Here is a 21,615-nt window from a genome sequence, read left to right as displayed (position 1 = left end):
TCACTTATGATCAATTACTCAAACTTGCAAATTGTTCAAGTATCTTGTTCCTACTAGCAACTATGATGTTTTTAAACATGTGTACATCATCATCTTTACTACATAATCAAAACCCACTTGACACATGAGTGTATGATCATGGATTCACAACCATGAACATCAATTCAACAAGTACATGACTAGGGTTTACTCCTAGACATAGTTTCATCACTAATTTCACCCAAACAACAAACATGCAAGTTCAGATTCGAGTTCTCTAGGTTTGCTCAGTAGAGATTTCTCAAGAAATTTACATACCTCATGACTCCTTTTTCAATGGAGATCACTAATTCATACTCGGATTTTGATTTGGACTTGATTTGCCCCTTCAATTTGATGAAATTGTGTTGATTAGGGTTTGACCCTTCTTGGTCGCCCCTGAGCTCGATCCAGAACACACACTGTGCGTGTGTGTTTGTGTTTGTTTTTATTAAATAACTTTTCTAGTTATCCCGCTTTAACCCCTCGTGTTTGGTTCGTTATTAAGTAGGCCACAACCTACTTATTTCTGTTAACAATTTTCCCACTTATTAACTAGGTTAAATATTCCTAGTTAACTTAGCGGGTTCGGGAATATTTATGACTAAGTTTATTTTAGGTCCCGTTAACTCGGGCCTTCTAAGCTTTTATTTCTTAAAAGCTTTTATTCACTTTTTATTTATTATTAGGATTAATTATTTAAATCCTAATATTTACCGTGTAAATTTTTACCACTAAAGGTATTTTACCCGTCTTTACTATTAACGTGGTTTGATTACCAAAGCCGTTTTCGGGGTGTTACAGTGATTATTGGAAGGTTCACTCTGGGGAAATTGGACGCTATAGTTTCTACAGCACGACGATTCATGAAGTTCCCTACCCCGCGGGGTATTGCAACAGTGTTCCGTGACAAGATTGGAAAGGTATTAAGCACCAAAAGATACCGCCAAGGGCCCACCGGAGCTACTGGTCCAGAAAGGTGGGTACTAAGCACACGCCATCCAGACCAAACGGTCACAATCGGAGACAGCCTCTCTCCAGAAATTCAAAATGACCTGAAGCAACTGCTAAGAAGAAATGTTGATATCTTCGCCTTTGAACATTCTGACATAACAGGAATCCCCCGCGATAAGGCAGAGCATAAGCTAGCAATGCTCCCGGGCATTAAGCCGGTCGCACAAGGTAAGCGCAGTATGGCCCCAGATCGAAAGGCAGCGGTTGTCAAAGAAGTACGAAAATTGGTGGAAGCTGGAATCCTCAGAGAAACACAATACCATACATGGGTATCCAACCCAGTGATGGTAAAAAAGCCAGACGGAACGTGGCGAATGTGCATTGATTTAAAATATTTAAACAAAGCATGTCCCAAAGACGCATACCCACTGCCTGAAATCGATTTCAAGGTCGACTCCCTGGTGCCTTACAGGTATAAGTGTTTCCTAGACGCTTACAAAGGGTATCATCAGATCAAGATGTCCAAAGAAGATGAAGAAAAAACAGCGTTTCACACAGATGTGGGCATCTTCTGTTACACAAAGATGCCTTTCAGTTTACGAAATGCCGGAGCTACCTATCAGAGACTCATGGACAAAGTGTTCGAGACACAAATCGGCCGAAATTTGGAGGTCTACGTCGATGACCTTGTAATCAAAAGCAGGGAAGAAAAACAAATGCTAGAAGACATCGAGGAAACTTTCCAAAAGCTTAGAGAGTACAACATCAAACTCAACCCCAAGAAATGCTCTTTCGGGGTGGAAGAAGGGAAGTTTCTGGGGGTAGTTATCACCCGGGACGGTTTTAAAGCTAATCCAGAAAAGGTGGCCACCATAGCACGGATGCCTTCCCCAAGAACGTTGAAGGAAGCCCATGCTTTAAATGGATGGCTAGTGGCGATCAACAGATTCTTGGCAAGGCATGCTGAGAAATCTTTGCCATTCATTAAAACATTGAAGGATTGCCTCAACAAGAAGAATTTCAAATGGAGCAACGAAGCGGAAGAAGCCTTGTAAGACATGAAGCGTTTCATAGAAAGATTACCCATGCTGACAGCACCAAGGCCTAATGAGGTGCTAAAGATATATTTAGCAGCAGCCCATAACGCGGTAAGCGCTGTGCTTATGGTAGAATGAGACGGGAGACAGACGCCCATATATTACATCAGCCGGGTACTGGCTGGGCCCGAAACGCGATATCCCACGCTGGAAAAGCTGGTCCTAGCGCTTGTACACGCCACGCGGCGATTGAGAAGATATTTCCAAGCACATCGCGTACAGGTCCTGACCAACTACCCGCTACAACAAATTCTGCACAAGCCAGAGATCTCTGGTAGACTGGCCAAGTGGGAAATCTAACTACGCGCTTTGGATATTGAATATAAAAAACAAACAGCAGTTATGGGGCAAGTAATCGCCGACTTTCTAGCTGAAATTCCTGAAGGAGAAGCTATAGTGGACCCCGTCATCCAGGACATCCCAGAATCCAGCACTGCCCGGCAGACCTGGAAACTATACACAGAGGGGTCATCAAGTGGAAAAGGGTCTGGGGCTGGTTTAATGCTGATAAGCCCAGACGAGATCAGGCTGATGTATGCCTTACGATTTGATTTCGAATGTTCTAACAATGAAGCAGAATATGAAGCACTACTAGCAGGCTTAAGAATGGCAAAATATATGGGAGCAACAAGGGTAGATGCATATGTTGATTCGCTACTGGTCAACAATCAAGTAAACGAAACGTATGAAGCCAAAGATGAATCGATGGCAAGGTACCTGGAAAAAACGAAGGAACTTATGGCTTCCTTTGATAACGTCACACTCAACCACGTCCATAGAGGTAAGAACCAGATAGCAGATGCTCTCAGCAAACTTGCCACCTCAGGTATGGAAAAAGAAGTCAAAGTCGAGACGCTGCAGACACCCTCAATCGAACCAGGAAGTGTTTCCGCTGTCACAGCGAAAGAGCCCTGCTGGTACACCCCAGTGCTAAAATTCCTTGAAAAGGGGGAGTTACCTCCCGCCAAAGGCGAAGCACAGAAGATACAAATGAAGGCGTTGCAATATGAGGTCAATAACGGCGTCCTATATCGAAAGTCTTACCTAGGACCGCTGTTGCGATGTGTCTCTCCAACAGAAGCAAAGTATCTGATTAGCGAGATTCATGCAGGTCTGTGTGGCATTCATGCCGGACCCCAGGCGGTGGTGGCCAAAATCCATAACGCCGGATATTATTGGCCCGGGATGCACGAAGACGCCGTGATAGAACTTCGGAAATGCCGTAGTTGCCAGAAATTCGCTCCTCAAACAGTAAGGCCCAAGAACAACTTAGTGTCGGTTACAGCAGCGTGGCCTTTTCAAAAATGGGCAGTGGATATTGTCGGACCTTTCCCACCAGCCCCCGGAAAGCTAAAATACTTAATCGTGGCGGTTGATTACTTCACCAAGTGGGTAGAAGCCAAGCCTTTGGCCAAAATAACGGCAGATAACGCCAAAAAGTTCCTTTGGGAACACATAGTATGCCGATTTGGATTGCCGCTATAACTGGTGAACGACAATGGAACACAGTTTATAGATAGAGTTTTTCAAGAATGGTGCGCCGACCTCCAAATCCAACAAATCTTCACGTCAGTAGCGCACCCCCAAGGGAATGGCCAGGTGGAGCAGGCGAATAGAAGCCTGTTGGATGGCATAAAAAGACGATTAGGTCATGAGGGAAGCTCCTGGGTGGAAGAATTGCCAAATGTCCTCTGGGCACACAGAACAATGCCTAAGATGAGCAATAATGAAACCCCTTTTAGCCTAACCTGTGGCGCGGAAGCAATGATACCCACGGAAGCGGGACTGCCGTCACTACGCCGCCTCACTACAAGCGACGACAATGATAGATCCTTAAGGGAAAGCCTAGACCTACTGGAAGAAAGACGTGAAGCAGCCGCCATCAGCGAAGCAAAGTACAAGAAGTCATTAGAAAGATACTACAACAATCGAGTGGCCAAGCATACCTTCAAAGTGGGCGACTATGTTATGCGCGATAATGAAGCAAGTAGGGCGGAACCCCTAGGCAAGCTTGGACGAAACTGGGAAGGCCCCTATGTCATCCAGGAAGACCTGGGCAAAGGGGCCTATCGCCTATCTCGACTAGATGGTACACCTGTGCCATGCAGTCCGAACATTGCCCAACTAAGGAAATGTTATTTGTAATGCCTTGCTCCTAACAGCAAGAGTGAAACTTTCTTTGAAAAACAATTGTAATCCACCCACAGCGGTGTCTTTTCGTTTCATTTCAGTTCAAGTTTAATAAAAGTCATTTTATCGTAAGTTACCATTGCACTATAACTGCATACAACGGTAAAACTATAAACAATACCCTTAAACACGAAATATTTTCAAATACACAAGTCATAGGGTTAATACATATAGCGCTGACAGCGGGTATCTTGGTAATAGATATATCAACCGCCACAAAAAAGATAGGCATTTTAACACATGCACACAACCTATCTTAAACAAACCAAGTACTTGTCCCTGTTGTTAAAAGCCAACATACGGGAACCAAAAAGAACATGTTCAAAACACCTACCGGTGGAAATCGGTCGCCATCACCTCTGCAGGGGTATGCAGCACCACACCACCATCAACCAACATAGGAGGATCAACGGCTAAGCCACCGGATGATTCCCCAACCACTGACGAAGCCACCATTCCCAGATCGTCCACCGGATTCTTCTTGGAACAACCACCGAAACGACGCTCGTACGTCAAACGGTAACGTCGGACGTGATCAACTGGGATAAGCTCTGTCAAAACATCAGCTGACAGAGACATCACACTAGAATCCACTGGTTGAGGATCTTCATGAACAACACTTTTACAGGCTCGATTCGCCCGGGTTGCAGTAACATTGGGGAGTGGCCTTCTTTTCCGAAGCATCGACTTCGTTACATGATTCTGCAACTGAAGTAAGCCGTCAGCAGCATCCAAAACCCGGAAGATTTCGGAAAGTCACTGTCTATACCTTTTTCGCTCCATCCTGTCCAACTACCACATAAGGAAACGGAGGGCTAATTTATAGAAGGGTAAAAGGTCAAATAGTTTTGGCAGTGATGACGTTAGAAGCATTAATGGAAAATAATCATTACACGTCACATTACCACATTTTAGAAATACGGTGGTGTCAGAAATCATGACATTATCATTAAAATGTCTGTCAAATCAAAACAGATATTTGCACCAAACCCAAGTAAAACAGTGTTATTAGCAAAAGTCAAAAGGAAGTACAGTACATGCCAAGCAAAATAAACAAATTTTTTATTCCTCCTCAGACTCCTCCGCGGGGTCCAGTAGCAAGCGCAGCGACTCTATACCATCTTCGTTCACTTTGTCCATTAAATCCCCATAAGAAGACAATGGCTCAGTATATGCTGCTTCGAGAGCGTTCGACATGTCACTTTGAAGCTTACCCTTGGCCGCGTGAAAGTCAGGAGTTATTTTGTCTAGCTGCTGGCACTCCATGTAGCCTTTATAAATGCCATCATGATGACCAGATTGGTACGCATCGGCGGATAGGCGATCTATCAGGGCCGTAAAGGGGGGCGATTCACAGAGATACTCAAACGCCCCCACCAAGCCATTGCATATTAACCAATTCCTATCGCCCCGTATAGCCGCCAGCTGGCTAGTCAAGTCATCCACTTCGGCATTAGATTGTGCCAAGGCATTTTCCACCTCCTTCAGTCGGGCAGCAGACGACGTAGCATGCATGTTGTTCTGGGAAACAAGAGAATCACAATGGCCCTGAAGTTCTTTAACTTTCTCCTCTCGCTCTTCAAGCTCCGTCTGTAGTAATCATGATTTGGCATGGGAGGCTTCCACTTCAGCAGTCAATCCCTGGTACCGCTCTTGCACCTGAGACACAAAATCAGTGTCAACTCGGAACTTTTCCAACTGAGTAGATAGTTCGAATCTCACCTTTTGAGCTTCAGCTATAGCCGTACGCTCCAATTCTTCCTGCACACTCTTCGCCTGAGCCAGAACACGGTCTTTCTCCGCCATATCGCGGGCCCACATTATTCGTTCCTCAGCAAGGTGGGCGGTTACTCTCTTCAAGTCATCCTCGGCTTTGTTCTTCTCTGACAAAAACCTAGCCTCCCTTAACCCGACGGCCTGAAGTTGACTCTCCAAGCGATACTTGTCATCTTTCAGCTCTTGGATAGTAGACCGCGCCTGGTGGAGCTGGGTGTTATCGTGCATCCACCTGCGCCGGATCTCTGCTAGCCTCCGGGGTTGGTTCACGGAATCCGTTATAGTGGAATTCATCAGATTTTCGTTGTTCAAACCTTCAACATATGCCGCCTCAGCTAGAGGGTACGCCCGCTCAACCCAGTGTTGAATCACTGGGGGAAAAATTAGCCTAGAGGACTCGGCGATTTTCCATTGGGGTTGATAGCGTTTATCCCGGGCATTGGGATCCCAGCTGACAGTGGGCAGAAACAAGTCATCAATCAGACGGGCGCCGTCATCAGCAATGCCACTACTTGACCCCCCAGCTTCACTAGCGGAAGCACCCCCAACGCTGGTAGCCTCCTGTGTCACGGATACGGCGGTAACCTCCTTATCAGCAGCAGAAAAAATACTCAGGGGTGAGTCAAACAGGGACGGATCAATGCTAGAAGTCCTTGGTGTGGAAACGGGATCAACTATAACAACCACAGAGGCAGTAGGTGTCGGAAGCGGCATGGTACAGCTAATAACAGCGGTAACGCTGGCCTGGGCTTTGGGCTCCGTAGCGCTGCCAGTACCGGAACTGGGAAGCGACACCCCGACAGATGATATAGGGATTGATGTAACATTCTCAGTTTGAGTCCTGCTAGAGATACCTGCATATAAAACGGCAAGGTTCAGCAACATGAGGCTCATAACTCATATTAACGTTTGAGGACGAGCAATACATACCTAGCGGCAAGGCATATGCAGCCTGCACAGCCTGGAACGCACTCAGAGTAGGAGCAATAAATGTTTTCCGTTTTTTTGAGGCATGAACAGGACTCGTTATAACGGTGGTAGCAGGAGCATCTCCTCCAGGAAACGCGGTCTCACCAATGGAAGAAACAGCTACACCGACCGCCATGTACTTCCTTGTCACGGCCCCCGACCCGGTTTGACCCGTTTCAGGTGCCGCGGGACAGAAATCCCGTGGTATTTAATTTAGGCGACAGCGGAAGTCTTTTTAAAACAGGATCTTTTAATATTTAAAACTGCCCGTTTACATAATTTAGGGATAAAACCCCGATAATTTACAATCATTTGATTTCACTGGGAAAGCTTTTATTTTACAAAACAGGTTTCTTTATTTTATCATGAGCCACTTTCTTAAGCTTGTAGTGCTTCACGGCACTTTTCCTGGATCATAACAGATCACCTGAAACATGTTTAAAAAAGGTTTTGTCAGTGGGAAATACTGAGTGAGTTCATTCAGGTTTTATAAAATGACCCGTAGTTATAAAATTACAGCATAAGAGCGATTACAATGGTTTATATCTTATATTTATCTGGCGCCGTGTCACAATGGTGACATGTCACAATGGTGACGATGGTCATACCACTATTAGGTCAATGAACCCAAATAGTGATGATTATCCCTAGTAGGTCAATGAACCTAACTGGGAGAAAATTAGTAATGTGCACAATACCCCACTAGCCAGTGATTCAAGATATCCATGACTTAGTCCCTGTAATTATAACTTTTAAAAATAATTTGGAGTATTGTAAAACAGTTGATAAAAAGAGAATGACTCACAAACTATGAGAAAAGAGAATGGACTCACAAACTGTGAGAAAAAGAGAATGGACTCACATTGCAGATTTAACGAGCAGAGTATAAGCCTACTGATTTAGCCTTGTTTAACCTAATTTTAATAACAGTGCACACAAATGGGGTTAGTAACTAATATAGCAGTTACGACAATTCACGAGATTAAACCCTCACAACGATTAACCAAGTGCAATACTTAAATATTCAGCGTATTCACAACGAATAACAGAGCATAGTCCAGTTTTGGACAATACTCAAATATTCAAGTCGAAATCACAACGAATAGCAAAGTATAAACTCAATTTGAGCAGCACTTAAACTATCGTTGGATAGTTACAATCGATCGGACGTTGAATCGTAATAGCGATCGAGTTATTACCCTGATTGCGGCAGCGATTCGTGAATTGTGAGTGTTGTGGAGTATTTCTGTTATAACTCAGCGTGTACAACGAATTTCTTTGTCATTTTTGTGCCCAAAATCAAGTCCCAGACACCCCTATTTATACATAAAATTTGGACCCCCTCACGTGACGCGAGGGGTACCCCCTGGGCTTCGCGTAGCGCGAGGGGTCACCTATTTTCTATAGGTAGCCACGTCCCTAACTAGGCTTGCTGAGTCGACAGTTTCTCAAATTTCGGTTTTGACAGATAGTTATTAAGATAATCGTAACTAGGGTTTTACCCCCCCCCCCCTGAGTTTTAGGGGCCCTGATCCTGATTCTGATGATTCTGAAAATTTTAGGGTTTGTGTAGAATCACTTGGGTGTCTCAATTAGGGTTTTCTTAATAGACAATTAACACATTAAGTATTGGTTTTAGTGAGAGTTGTTACATTCCTCCCAGTAAGCTTTATCCGGGTGGGCCTCTTTTCCAAAGCCGGAACACCGGTATTTGGGACAGATGGCAGGGGGGAAATGTATGCAGCAGGGTCCGCTGGTATAGCGGGTAAAACAAATTGCTCCAGATGCATCCCCAACACGCCTAATTCCCCTTCATCCAGAACGTGGTCTGCGGGCCTCAACGCAAGGTGCCGCGGAGGATCAACAAAATCAAACATGCTCCATTCCCCTGTGAATTATACATACATCATTTCTAAATCTGCGACATATATGACCGAAGATAAATAAACATACCTGCATCATCCCTCGGAAAAGAAGGATACTGCCTAATATCACGCCACAACAAACTCATGCCTGCCATCACCAAGGCACCTTCAGGGATTACTGTGCACTCGAAAGGACGGCCACACAATTTCGTGTACAGGGCGTTCGACACATACGCGTCCTCAGAAGGACCGTCATCCTTGACCTTGTCCTTTGGCCCCTTTTCCCTCCAGTACATCTCACCAGGAATCACAAAGGCATCAATATAGAAAAATTTCTTTTTCCAATCCTTGTCTCTAGAACTGGTAGGAATGTCTCTAAGACAAGACACATCGGTATCCCTCCGGTCAAAGGTGAAAAAGGGGGATTTCCATACAAGAACGAAGAAGGCCCTAAATACAACCAGTTCCGGAATATGACCTAGGGCTATACAAGCGAATTCGAATTGGCGAAGTTTCACCAACCCAAGTGTATGTAGTTAGGAAATGTGAATACGGTAATAATCAAGCACCAATTTAAGAAACCTGGTAATAGGCAATCGAAAATTGTAGAATTTGAAGAAATCGCTAAACAATGTGATTTTGCCCGCTTTTAATGGAAACGCTGTGTCCGTTTTGGATGGCAACACAGGATTCCATTCAGCCCGGATGCCATAGTCTTGCACAAGGTTGTTGTAAGATGTAACACCCCACTTACAGAAAAGAGCATCGGTGTTGGCGGAAACAGAAGAAGAAGATTCACCGATTTTAGAGGCCATTTTTTATGAATCGAGGAAGTGCAAAGAAAAGGATGTGAGGGAATGGAATTTGAATCCTCACAAATAGAGGTGTTACTTATATACAAAGGTAACTTTTCAAATTCAAAAAGACGCACGGACGGAAATACGTGTCAAAACAGGGTAAATACAGTTGTCATCCCAATGATGACCTAACTGCCACGTCCTATCTTGTCGCCGTCACTTCCCCACAACGTAACGGCACTACACCCGACGAAATTAGTACCAAATAGGATATACCAACTTTTTTCTCTTAGTCCGATCTCATGAAATTCATTTCATAACTTCGGACTGGGGGGACATGACGAGGTATGACCCGTATCGGCCAACCCGGCCCGGTCATTACCTATTATTTTATTATAAATAGATAATTATAAATGATTATTCTAGAACCTTCCATCTCCGCATGGAAGTTACACAACCAAATCTCCAACTTTTCGGGGAGATCATGCAAATCCCTAACTTATCGGAATCTATCCTAAGTTAGGAGAAACCCTAATGGTAAAACTATAAATAGAGGTAAACGTATAAGGTATAGATCATCTTGTTCTCATACAACTTTCTCTCTTAATCTTTACTCCCATAAACCGAGACTTATTCTCACGCCGGAGGGTGGTTACAGGAATAACCCCATTCCTGTAACGAGTCCTAACGGTGTTTCTGTTTTGCAGCCAACCGTTCGGGTCACTGATCATTGAAGTCCTAGCCAGATACTACCGTGTAGATCAGTGTTTCTTCAGTAGGCTCATGGTTGCCATGGTTTAATCCATGCCAACCATGGTGGATGAGACAAGTGATGATATAACAATTTATTAATGGTCCTATGTGGCATTGATGACCCAACCCATGCCCCCCACACCCTTTAGCCTTCGGGGGCATTAACCATTACACATGATCTAATAAGTTGGGAGTTTTTCATGCCACGGTTACAAGTATACCATAAAATCCTTTTTACTTATTCACAGTGGCGAATCCAGAAACTTTTTTCAGTGGGTTCGTTTTGATAGATTCTTACTGTTTTTTTTTTCCAAATCCTACAAAGTTCTCACTATTTTTTTTCCAAACCAAGTGAGTTCATATGAACCCACAAAATAGAGCTGGATCCGCCACTACTTATTTAGATATTTAGATTACTGTTAACTCTTTTTTATTAGTGTAGAGAGTGTCACAGAATACGTAAAATAAAGTTTTTATTTGTCCTTGTTTGAAGTTGCTTGGATGTGTTATTAAATTCCTACTATTGATATGGAAGATATATAAGCAGTGCCAAGTCATAAAGTAACTTTATCCATTTTGTAAACTATTTTTTATGGTTTTCTCGTAGACTATAAATGAACTGTAGTTGAGTCAAATGGCTTAAAATTCTGCTCCTTATCATGTAATGTTTTTTTAATCCCGGCTAGTCATGTTTGATTTGTTTTATACAATTTGATAATTCAAAAAATATTATTACTTTGGATGATTTGTTTGTTTGGTAAAATCAACTATTTCTTAAATTATTAATTTTTGTTAAGTGGAACTAATTATTTGAAAAAATGAAAATTCAAACACCTTTAAACAAAAAGTACAATGACTCACCAAAATTCTAGAGAAAAACATTTTTTTTAACGGCCAACATAAAGATCATATTATTAAGAAACAAAAAATATAAAGGCGGTTCTCAAGCGACTTACGCGTATGCGAGGCCGAGTGCGAGTCACCCTTTAAGGTCCTCACTAGGGCTGTAAACGAACCGAACATTCAGCGAACAGTTCGTGAACTGTTCGGCGGGAAGTTCGTTTATGTTTGTTCGATTTGCTTAACGAACGAACACGAACAAAAAATTTCGTTCGGTTAGCTTAGCGAACGAACATGAACACAGGTCTCGTTTGTTCGATTGTGTTTGTGAACGTTCGGTATACGTTTGGTTACGTTCGTTCTTGTTCGTTTGATTATATTAAAAAACAATAAATAATAAACCTTTTATCTAAAAATATTAAAAACTTGAAACCCTATTTTTTTCTAAGTTAGCTAAAATTTGGACATTCTAAGACATTATGTCTAAGTTAGTTAAACTTGATTCATGTTTGGTGGAGTAGTAGACTTCTTGTGTTTTGATTTACCATCTAATGGTTGTCTTTAACTACTTATATCCAATGTTTAAGGATAATAATGTTTTTATTTTTATTTTCAAGTTAAATGTTCGTTTGCGTTCATTTTTATTTGCTTGCGTTCGTTTGTGTTCGAGACCAGTGTTCACGAACTGTTCTAAACCAGTATTCACGAACTGTTCGTGAACAACTGAATTTTCTTAACGAACGAACACAAACATAAACAATTCGCGAACAAGTTAATTTCCTTAACGAACAAACACGAACATGGTCTTATTCATATTCGTTCGGTTCATTTACAGCCCTAGGCCCCACTGGTGTTTGCATTTAAGGAAAACTCTAGAGAAAAACATTACTAATGTTTTTAAATCTAGTACTAAAATTAAAAGCATATATATAATTTAATATTTGATGATTAACATTATTGTTCACATAAGTAGCGAAACAGAAACGAAATGATTCTACAGAAACGAAATGATTCATATAATTCCTTATCCTAAATTTATTGAGTAAAAGTGGGCCACTGTATTATTCGAACACGATTTTCCACGTATTAATTATTGGCGAGAGAGTAAAATAAATAGTAATGTGACACGTACCGATATTGCACTTTATTCTTTATTAATTTTTTTAATTATAAACATCTTTTTTTTTTAACTACAAGATAATTTTATTTAAACGGCCACACTAGCAAGTTACTAGTGAAAGGCTAACCAAACTTAAAAGGAAATTTCAAAGTAAACGCCAACAACGATAAATAATAAGTGGCCAGTTTCAGGGTTAGTTTCCCTCCATAGGACAAATTAGTGGCCTTCCATTCCGTCAACTTATTTAAGTTCAAGTTCGTCCTTATCGAAAGCCAGGATAATTGAAGGGAAGATAACCTCTATTGCAACCAACAATACAAGCCATATTAGACTGCCTCCAATGCTTCCTTTAGGAGGGTTGCACTTAATGACGTGGCGTGTGCACTTGTGAAGGATGCATTGGGGTGGAGTTGCACTTAAGGGGTTTGCACTTAGGGGCTGTTTGGCAAGCCTCTTAATGAATCATTAAGAGGTTGGACCTCTTATTCGGACAGAGGTTAGCTGTTTGGTTGTGCCTCTTAATGGCAAACCTCTTAATGATTCAGTGCTGAATCATTCAGCAACTAGAACATGCTGAATGAAAAAAAAGACAAGTGTTACCCCCATTCACCCTCCCTCATCCCTTTACCTCTCTCTCGATCAGAATTCCCGGCGACCGGAGCCGTGATTCCGGCTCCCCTTTCTTCTGTCCGGCTAGACACCCACATGTACGGCGACCACCACCATGTACGGCGGCGGGGCGGCGGCGGTGCGGCGGTGCACCCACATGTATCCCCCTTCGATACCAACAAACTTACACAGAGATGATGATGATGATGGCGACGATTGAGGCGATTGACGATGATGGCGGTGGCGGAGAACTCAGCTCTGGCGATTGACGATGATGGCGGTGGCGGAGATGATGTTGATGATGATGATGGCGGTGGCGGAGATGATGTTGATTGACGATGATGGCGGTGGCGGAGATCGGTGGCGGAGAACTCAGATCGGTAGGGAGAGAAAGGGGAAGGGGGTGTGTGTGTTGGGGGGGGGGGTGATGAATACTGATGAATGATGATGATGATAGGGTTTTATATAAAAAATTCTATAATGGGTTTATTTTGTGGGTAGGGGTAAAAATGTCATTTTACACTGTCATTCAGATATGGAACCAAACAGCACTTTACTGGTTCAGCACTTACCCATTCAGACCCTCTTACCCATTCAAACCTCTTATTCATTCAGCACTTAATCATTCAGAAGTTGCCAAACAGCCCCTTAGTGAAGTGCACCTAAATGCAGGAGAGAGAAGGTGAAGGTGGGTACTTTAAAAACTAATGGGTTAGAAAAAGAAATGGTGATGTGGAAGAGAGAGGGTGCATGTGGAAAGGATGGATTGGAGTTAAAAAGAGGAGAGAGAGTGCATTTGTTAATAATGAGTAAAAAGCTGATGTGGCAGTGATGACTAGGATGCATGTAGTAAATGCAGCATGTTGCATTGCGGACAGTCTTATCTCCTTGTTTATCTGATACTTCCATTCCAAAAACTTTGCACTTCTTCATATTAGCTTTTAAGTCGGATGCTAAGTGGAAACATCTTAATATTCTAACTAAATTTAGCATGTTGTTCTAAGGATTATGTTAAACATACCTTATTCAGTCTTTATTTTTGTTCTTACCGAATGTAGCCCTCTCCTCGCTATTAAATCAGTCACATACTCAATAATACTCAATATTTTCTTCACATAAGGTGATGCTTTAACCTTACATGGTGTATTTTTAGCCTCACACTTTCTAAGGCTACATCAGTTTTCATCATGAGACTTGAACATCAACCATTTGATGATGACAAACTTTTTTACCACACATTTTGATACCGTAATGATACAAGCCATTTGAATTTTGAATTTGGTACTATTTTTTGTATTATCGCGTTTAACCATAACTTGGTATAAAGACGTAATTTTGTAGATCTAACCATAATTACTGGTTATAATATCTTAAATATAAACTCAACCATGATCAACGGTGTACTTTACTTAGTATAATTTTGAAAAAAAAAAGTACAATTCAAACTTGAGGCCTTTCCTATATATAAAAAAACCTAGATTACTACCTTTGTTTGTTATATGGCTAAGACCAAATAACTATAAACAAAAAAGGTAAATAGTTATGAGAGTCAAAATTTATATTGAGCATACAAGGGCGTACCCATTTTCATCTTTAACATACGTTCTTTAGTTAAAAGGTAATATAATCTATATAAGCCCAATTTCATCTTTAACATACGTTACTTAGTTAATCTAAGGGTCAAGTCCATGTTCAGTTTTTTGAAACTTTTAAGGGCTTAACTCTAGACCAAATTTTCAATTACTCACGCTTTAGCATATGTTTTTAAATCTTATTACAAAAGGGAAAGAAGCGGGCAAGCGACAAACACAAAAGTACAACACGAAATACCAGTAGCCATTCTCATCTACCCCGGTATTTTCTCAATTAAATTGCAAAAGGGAAAGAAGCAGGCAAACACCAAATGTTAATACCGTAACAAATGAATTGATACTAATCAAATTCTCGTTGAATCGCACCCTCTTTCCCACTGGTTTCTCAATTAAATTGCACTTAAGAATGTGGAAAACATGACAATATTGTCGTTTCTCATCAGTCATGACATTATTGAAAGAATCCAAACAAAATATAAAATGACAAAAGTACACCATTAAATAATCCTTATTAATTAACTTTATAAAATAATCCTTATTATTTAATTAACTTTGTGAATCAAACCATGATCAAGGGTAGTATCGTCTAATCCTATTATTTATTTTCCTCCATTGGCTCTGCGCCGCGTATTAAATCCATTCCAGGTTCGTGAAACTACCAGACATGAGACAACACATTATTATTAGGTGGGGCCCACCTCATCAGATAAGCCACGTTAATCGACGGTCTGGATCACGCCGTGACTTTCATCTAGCCTGTCATAATGGTCCCATAGCACGAGGGATCACACGGGATTATACTACAAAACTGGAATATACCTTCTATGTGATTCTAGTTACTTTTGTCAGAGCTGTTTTTACTACATTGAGGAAAATGTACAAGTTTTGTTGCTTAGTGGATTGTTGTTTTTCGGACTTTTGGTTTAAAAGCGGTGAGTTTGTCGCTGGATAAAGTAGAAACTATTGTTGTTGGTAAAATAATAAATTGGAAAGTTCACAAAGCTCCCCTGATATTTGAATTGTTTTACACATGCGTCCATCAACTTTTGAAACCTTTTCCTAAACATTTAAGAATATAATGTCACCAAACAAAATTTTAGTTTATTCAAGTAATGTACATGACATTATAACCTAGTGACATCTTAGGGGGTGGATAAGGCTTAGAGACCGTTAGGTCCTGGGTTCGAATCTCATAAGAGGTTATTCCCCGATTTATTGGGTTTACTTCTAAATTGATGTATATGCATTATTGCCTAGTGGAGATGGATATGATCGGGTGATTCCGCTGGTCGGACGATAATACTCCAGTGGTCTGTCAGTGATCTGAATTTGCCGTTAAAAAAGTTTATTCAAGTAAAGGATGAATATGAACATGTCTGGTTCGTTTTATTCATGTTGATAAGTTTTTGTGTATGTTCGTTTGTATATCCAATCGAATATATGTAGTACTAGTTTTAATAAGTTGAGTTCAACCTAATTTAAGAGGCATCAACCAATTTATCTATTTCAAATCTTGCAGCCATCAACCTATCTATCCATTTTAGATTTTAGATCTATCAAGCTATAAACTCGTTTAAGTCAGTTATGTTAAAAACGTCGTTAGTTGTTAATTCGCTTTTCCAATAAACGCATTAAGCATTGGATGTCAAACTCTTGAAGCTCGACTCTTTCTCTAGTTTTCAATCTCAAATTGGTTCATGTCCTTTAATGTTTGTTTATGTTAGTTATGTTCATTTATATATGTTTAGAATATTAATTAACAAAAAAAAGCACGTTCATTATATTATATATTTTATATATTAAAAATAGAAGTCAATGAATAGTGTTTTAAATATTATAATAATATATATAGTTTTTTAATACTTTTATTATCTTCTTTACTTTTTAAGTTGGATAAGCTTGTGTCAACCGGTACCGGTATCGAAAATACCGGTACGGTTATCGGTACATGAAGGTAAAAACCGGCACCAGCCTGGTACAGAAAACGAAAAAAGTTGGTATCGAACTATATATATATTAAAAATATTAGAATGAATTTACAAAATGTTTTAAAAGATATCAACTTTTGTAACAACTTGACATAAAAAGACATATTGTTTTAACCTCTAATTAAGACCATATACAATGTACGAACTCATGAAAATCTATAGACATGCTTAGTCACCTGTTATATTATTAATCCATATAAGATATTATCCTTTGAAAATACCCTAAAAGTTCCACATCACCACTATATATTTTATATTTATTTTTCACTTTTTCTGATATCGTATATCAAGTTTAAGAAATTGTGTTTAAATATTACGTCAGGCCGGCTCATGAGAGAGGCAAAGTGAGCGATTGCCCAGAGCCAACTTTCACGAAGGTCCAAAATTAAAACGAAATTCTATATTTTCTATATATTCTTTTAAAAATTTGATGAAGAAATCGAAGCTTTAACGAAGGCTTTAATGAAAGTGAAGAAGATCAATAAGAAAGAGAGGGAAGATGTTCTTTTAACAAACAAAGAAAAAAAAATAAAATACATTTGCTTATATGTGTGTATATTTTATTTTATTTGTTTGGTGTTTGTATTGGTTCCATTTATTTACACACCAAATAACCATGTTTTCTTATAAGAATATTGAAGAATTGACAAAAAAATTGTAATTTTATAGCAACTTTTAAAGGATGTATTCGTACCATATCCCAAAAGCTCAAACCTTTTAAAAACCAGAAAACCAAAACCTAAAGGTCTTTGGAGTAATTATAAAATAAAAAACGAATTTCCGAATATTCGAATATATCTTCAAAAATTACTGACTCAATACTGACGTGGATCCAAGCTGTTGGGCCCACCATCTTAGACCGTCAAGATGAGAACCATCAAATAGCAGCGTATCCACGTGGCAATCAATCGACCCCACACTCACACACCCTATATAAACCCCCATATTTCATTATTATTTTCCATCAAAGCAAAAAAACATTCTAAAAACAAAAAAAAAGGTAGGTCGATCATGGGCGGAGCCACCACCAGAATTCCGATGAGCCACCGTGTCTTGTCACCAAGTGACAATTACAGCGGTGGCGATAACCCGAATGATCAACCAGTTGTGCAATTATCCGGTTCGATATTCGGGTTCCTAGAGGACGATACAACACCGTTATCGTCCCCAGAAACCGACAAGTTTCATGAAATTGAAGATGAAGAAGAAGAGGATGAGAACGAAAAGAGCGAAAGAACCGAAGACATGATTAAATTTTGGGAAACTCAACATCAGAATTTACATGTAAGTTATATTTTTTACTTTTTTAAATTACCGACTGAATTATAGAACTGACTAGCAAGAAACTAGACGTGCTAACATGTAACTTTTATTTAGAAATTGACTTACATTTTATGATCCAATTTTTTTACAGGCAACATTGTTTAGAACGACGTCGTTAGAGTCAAAGATTAGAACTAGAACGAAAGAAGTACTTGCGGAACTAGATATGGCCGATAATGTATGTTCTTGCTCGAGACGCATTTCCGGCGGATGCCGGACCTGCCGAATGAGAGAAATCTGCCGGCAGTTACAAAATTCCGGTTACAATTCCGCCATTTGCAAGTCTAAATGGAAGAACTCGTCGGATCTCCCATCAGGTAATTATTATTTAAGGTTACTTAAAGCTATTTTTAGGCATTTAGCTGAATGAGTCATTTCAAGTAAATTTAACAGGTGTACGTTTCGCATACGTACATTAAAGTGACCATTATTTATTAAATGAATCAATATAAAAATGAATGATTATTTGTTTCCCGGTTTAGATTATCCTAAATTAAAGCCCCAATCTCGTTAAAATATATTTCATGTTTTTTTTATTGTTTACGTTTATTTTACTGAATGTATTAAGTCACATATAAGGGTATGTTCATCATATAAGAGTACATTTAGCTGACTCATTCATTATTTATGTACGTATTTAGATGATCCTAAATTAAAATCCGGATCTCGAGTAAATAATTATTATGATTTTTTTTAACAGGTGAACACACTTATATCGATGTTATCGACAACTCGAACCGCAAAAAAGGCGACGCGCGAGTGATCATCGAGTTGGAGTTTCGTGGTCAGTTCGAAATGAAGAAAGGAAGTGAGGAATACAACGGTCTTGTATCGAAGCTGCCCGAGGTGTTCATAGGAAAAGTTGAGAGGTTGTTGGCCGTGATCAAAATTGTAAGTAATGCGGCGAAACGATGCATGAAGGAGAAGAAGATGCATTTGGGACCGTGGAGGAAGCAACGGTACATGGAGGCTAAGTGGCTTAGAGTGGTGGAACGCACAACTTCTATGCCTATGATCGAACCATTGGCGGTTGAGCGCGACCCGACACGCGTGGTTAGGACTAGGGCCCGGGCGTCGATGCTGACTATGGATCTACACGACAATTTGCCGAAGATGTCGACCTATATGATCCCTGTTGTTGAAGTGTTGTGAGGTGGTTTATATAACTTTTTTAAGTTATTGTAGATAAACTGTGGAAAAGTTGAGTTACCTACTTAGTTCGTGATGAATATATGAGAATATTTTGTGAAATATTTTTATAAATTTGTGAATGCGCTAATACCATCTCCAACGCATTGGGAAATGTGTCCGACCGTGCTACACGCTGATTGTCCCAACTTCTCCTCTCTTCCGGTAGAACTTGCTATCTCTCCTCCCCTCGCGCATTGCCCTTCCTTTATGATGGACTAGGTTATATACCCGTGAGTTTCACGGGTTATGGGTTGTGTTTAAAAATCTATATTTATAAAATAATAACTTCACATAGTATGACACATGTTTGACAGACCTGACCCACACATGTTTGACGGGTTATGAGTTGTGTTAAAAAAATCTATATCTATAAAATGAATTAATTTAGTTTTATCATGGTGTTGCATATAATATATGACGAATTTTGGTACCACCTCATTTTGTCTAATTATTATACATATGTTTAGCTTGTAATCGTTTATGTGTTATACTATGAAACACTAATCGATTGTAGTAATATGTGTTATGCTATGTGTTGACACAACAAATAATAGACCGAACGTAGTAGCAAGGGTGGTTAGGCAGAAGGGTTAAAGGGTTTAACCTTGCCTAACGCAGGTCGTGGGGTCCCCGCACGTTTGCAAGACGTGGAAGGAGGTTCACTAGTTTATTTTTCTTGTTTGAAGATCCAATTCTGAAGTGTTGTTCAGAAAAGGATTGAGGAACAAAAAGAATAAGTGTAATTTGAATGTGAGTGAGAGACACTTGCGTGAAGCAAGTGTACGATGTGAAGGACCAGAGTTTGAGGAAGCAAATCTGATCGGAATGTCCTCTACTTGATAAATGAAGTGTCACTTATATAGGAGAAGACATCTCCCAAAGAAGTATTCATTTGACTAGTGAACTAGCTTGCAGCGAGGGGCTTACCCTTTCGGGGGTTGAAGCCTTTTGACCCCTGGATAATAGCATGTGCTCTGTGGACCTGCATTGCTTTTACGGCTGTGGTTGGTGAGACTGTTTGGGGATGTGACTTGTTTACTGTTCCCGTATTGCTTTACTCTATCTTTTCAGCTTTTTCAACCATTGAACCTTTTAACCTTTTGGGCGTTTACATACTTGGTCATTTTATTTGGTCTCGGGCTACCCCCGTCATCAGCCCCCCAAGTCAGAGGTGTTTGGTAGTAGCTCAAAGACTTCTGACTTTTTAAGCATTTATTTTATTCCCTGAAGGTTTCAAGGGTTCAGCGCTTGAAGGCTTGGAAGGTTGTCGACAGTTAATGTTTGAATTTTGAATATCTGACAACTGATTTGATTGATGTATGGCAGTTCGTAGGGTGGCGGTTTTGCAGAGTGTATTGTTTTACATTATTGCCCCTATATTAGATTATTACCCTTACATTTTCTCATTTGCTTTTTTCATTATTCCATCAAGTTTCTCTGCAACTCCTTCCCTTTTTCTCAAGGTTAGTTCCGGTTCCCTTTGTTTCATTACATTTTTCATATTTTCTTTGCAAAAAATGGGTGCTCTTAAGGATTTAGCAAAATCCTTTTCCCGATTAACCCAAGAAGAAGTAGAGTTGTTTGTATGGAATATGGTATTGGGACTAAGTTTAAACCTACTGCCCCTGCGTGTGATGCTTCGATTGACAAATGTCCGGCTGGTTTTGTCGCTCTTTATTGTCGTCATTTCGAATTTTCAAACCTTCGTTACCCGTTTTCCTTGTTTGTGTTGAACTTGTTGGAGTATTACCGAGTTTCCTTCGGTCAAATTCATCCGAAGGGCATGGCTAGGGTTTTACACTTTGAGGTTTTGTGCCGTGCCCTCGGATATGATCCTTCGTTATTGCTTTTTCGCCGTTTTTTCCGTTTGGCCAAAAATGGCGATTGGTTTACTTTTGAAACATCCAAGGTTGATTCTTGCCCTATTTCATCTATGGTTACAACACTCGGGACTTGGAAGAATCGTTTTTTCTGGGTTTCTGATACTATTGTTCCATTTAAAATGGTGTGGAGGCACCCGGATGCTGTTCTCAATGAACCGGAACCCCCTGAATCTGACTTGAATGATGCTTTTCTGAAAGCCATCCGGGAATGCCCTTCAAGGGTTCGTCCCTTTCTTGAGCATTTGCTAGTTTTGTTAGGGGTTAGTAAGTTATGGGAAAAAGCTAATCGGGATCCGGTTCTGATGAGAGATGGCACGGGTATGCATTTTCTTTTCCCCCTTTTTCTTGTATTTTTCTTAATTTGTGTCTTATGTTTTGTCTGTTTGCTGTTTGCAGTTATGTCTGCCTTGGATTTCATTAAAAGTGACGATACCTCGGATGTGGTTTTTGGGGATGTTTCTGTTATCCCTGATGAGAATGTTGTGGTAAAAGGTGCTGAACAAAGGTTTGAGGGTACTGGGTATGTTAGTGTTTCCAACGTGAAGGGTTTTTCTAAACCTCTTGTCCCCAAGGCTTCAACCCGGCGATCTACTCGTCGTTTAAAAGGTGTTCCTCAATCCACCTCTACTGAACCGGTGGAGTTGAGTGAT

General features: G+C 40.3%; 1 protein-coding gene across 1 annotated transcript; it reads left to right on the top strand.

The window, feature by feature from the left end:
- The first annotated feature begins 17,535 nt into the window (after positions 1 to 17,535).
- LOC110911843 lies at positions 17,536 to 19,478 on the top strand. The gene is made up of 3 exons (XM_022156490.2): positions 17,536 to 17,852; positions 17,983 to 18,208; positions 18,592 to 19,478. The coding sequence occupies exons 1-3, from the start codon at positions 17,580 to 17,582 to the stop codon at positions 19,041 to 19,043; spliced, it is 951 nt and encodes a 316-aa protein (XP_022012182.1). The 5' UTR covers positions 17,536 to 17,579; the 3' UTR covers positions 19,044 to 19,478.
- The last annotated feature ends 2,137 nt before the right edge of the window (positions 19,479 to 21,615 follow it).

Source organism: Helianthus annuus, chromosome 15, assembly GCF_002127325.2.
Source record: "Helianthus annuus cultivar XRQ/B chromosome 15, HanXRQr2.0-SUNRISE, whole genome shotgun sequence".
NCBI classification, from domain to species: Eukaryota; Viridiplantae; Streptophyta; class Magnoliopsida; order Asterales; family Asteraceae; genus Helianthus; species Helianthus annuus.
Note: the sequence above shows the minus strand (reverse complement) of the source record. Positions and strands in the feature narration are given on the sequence as shown.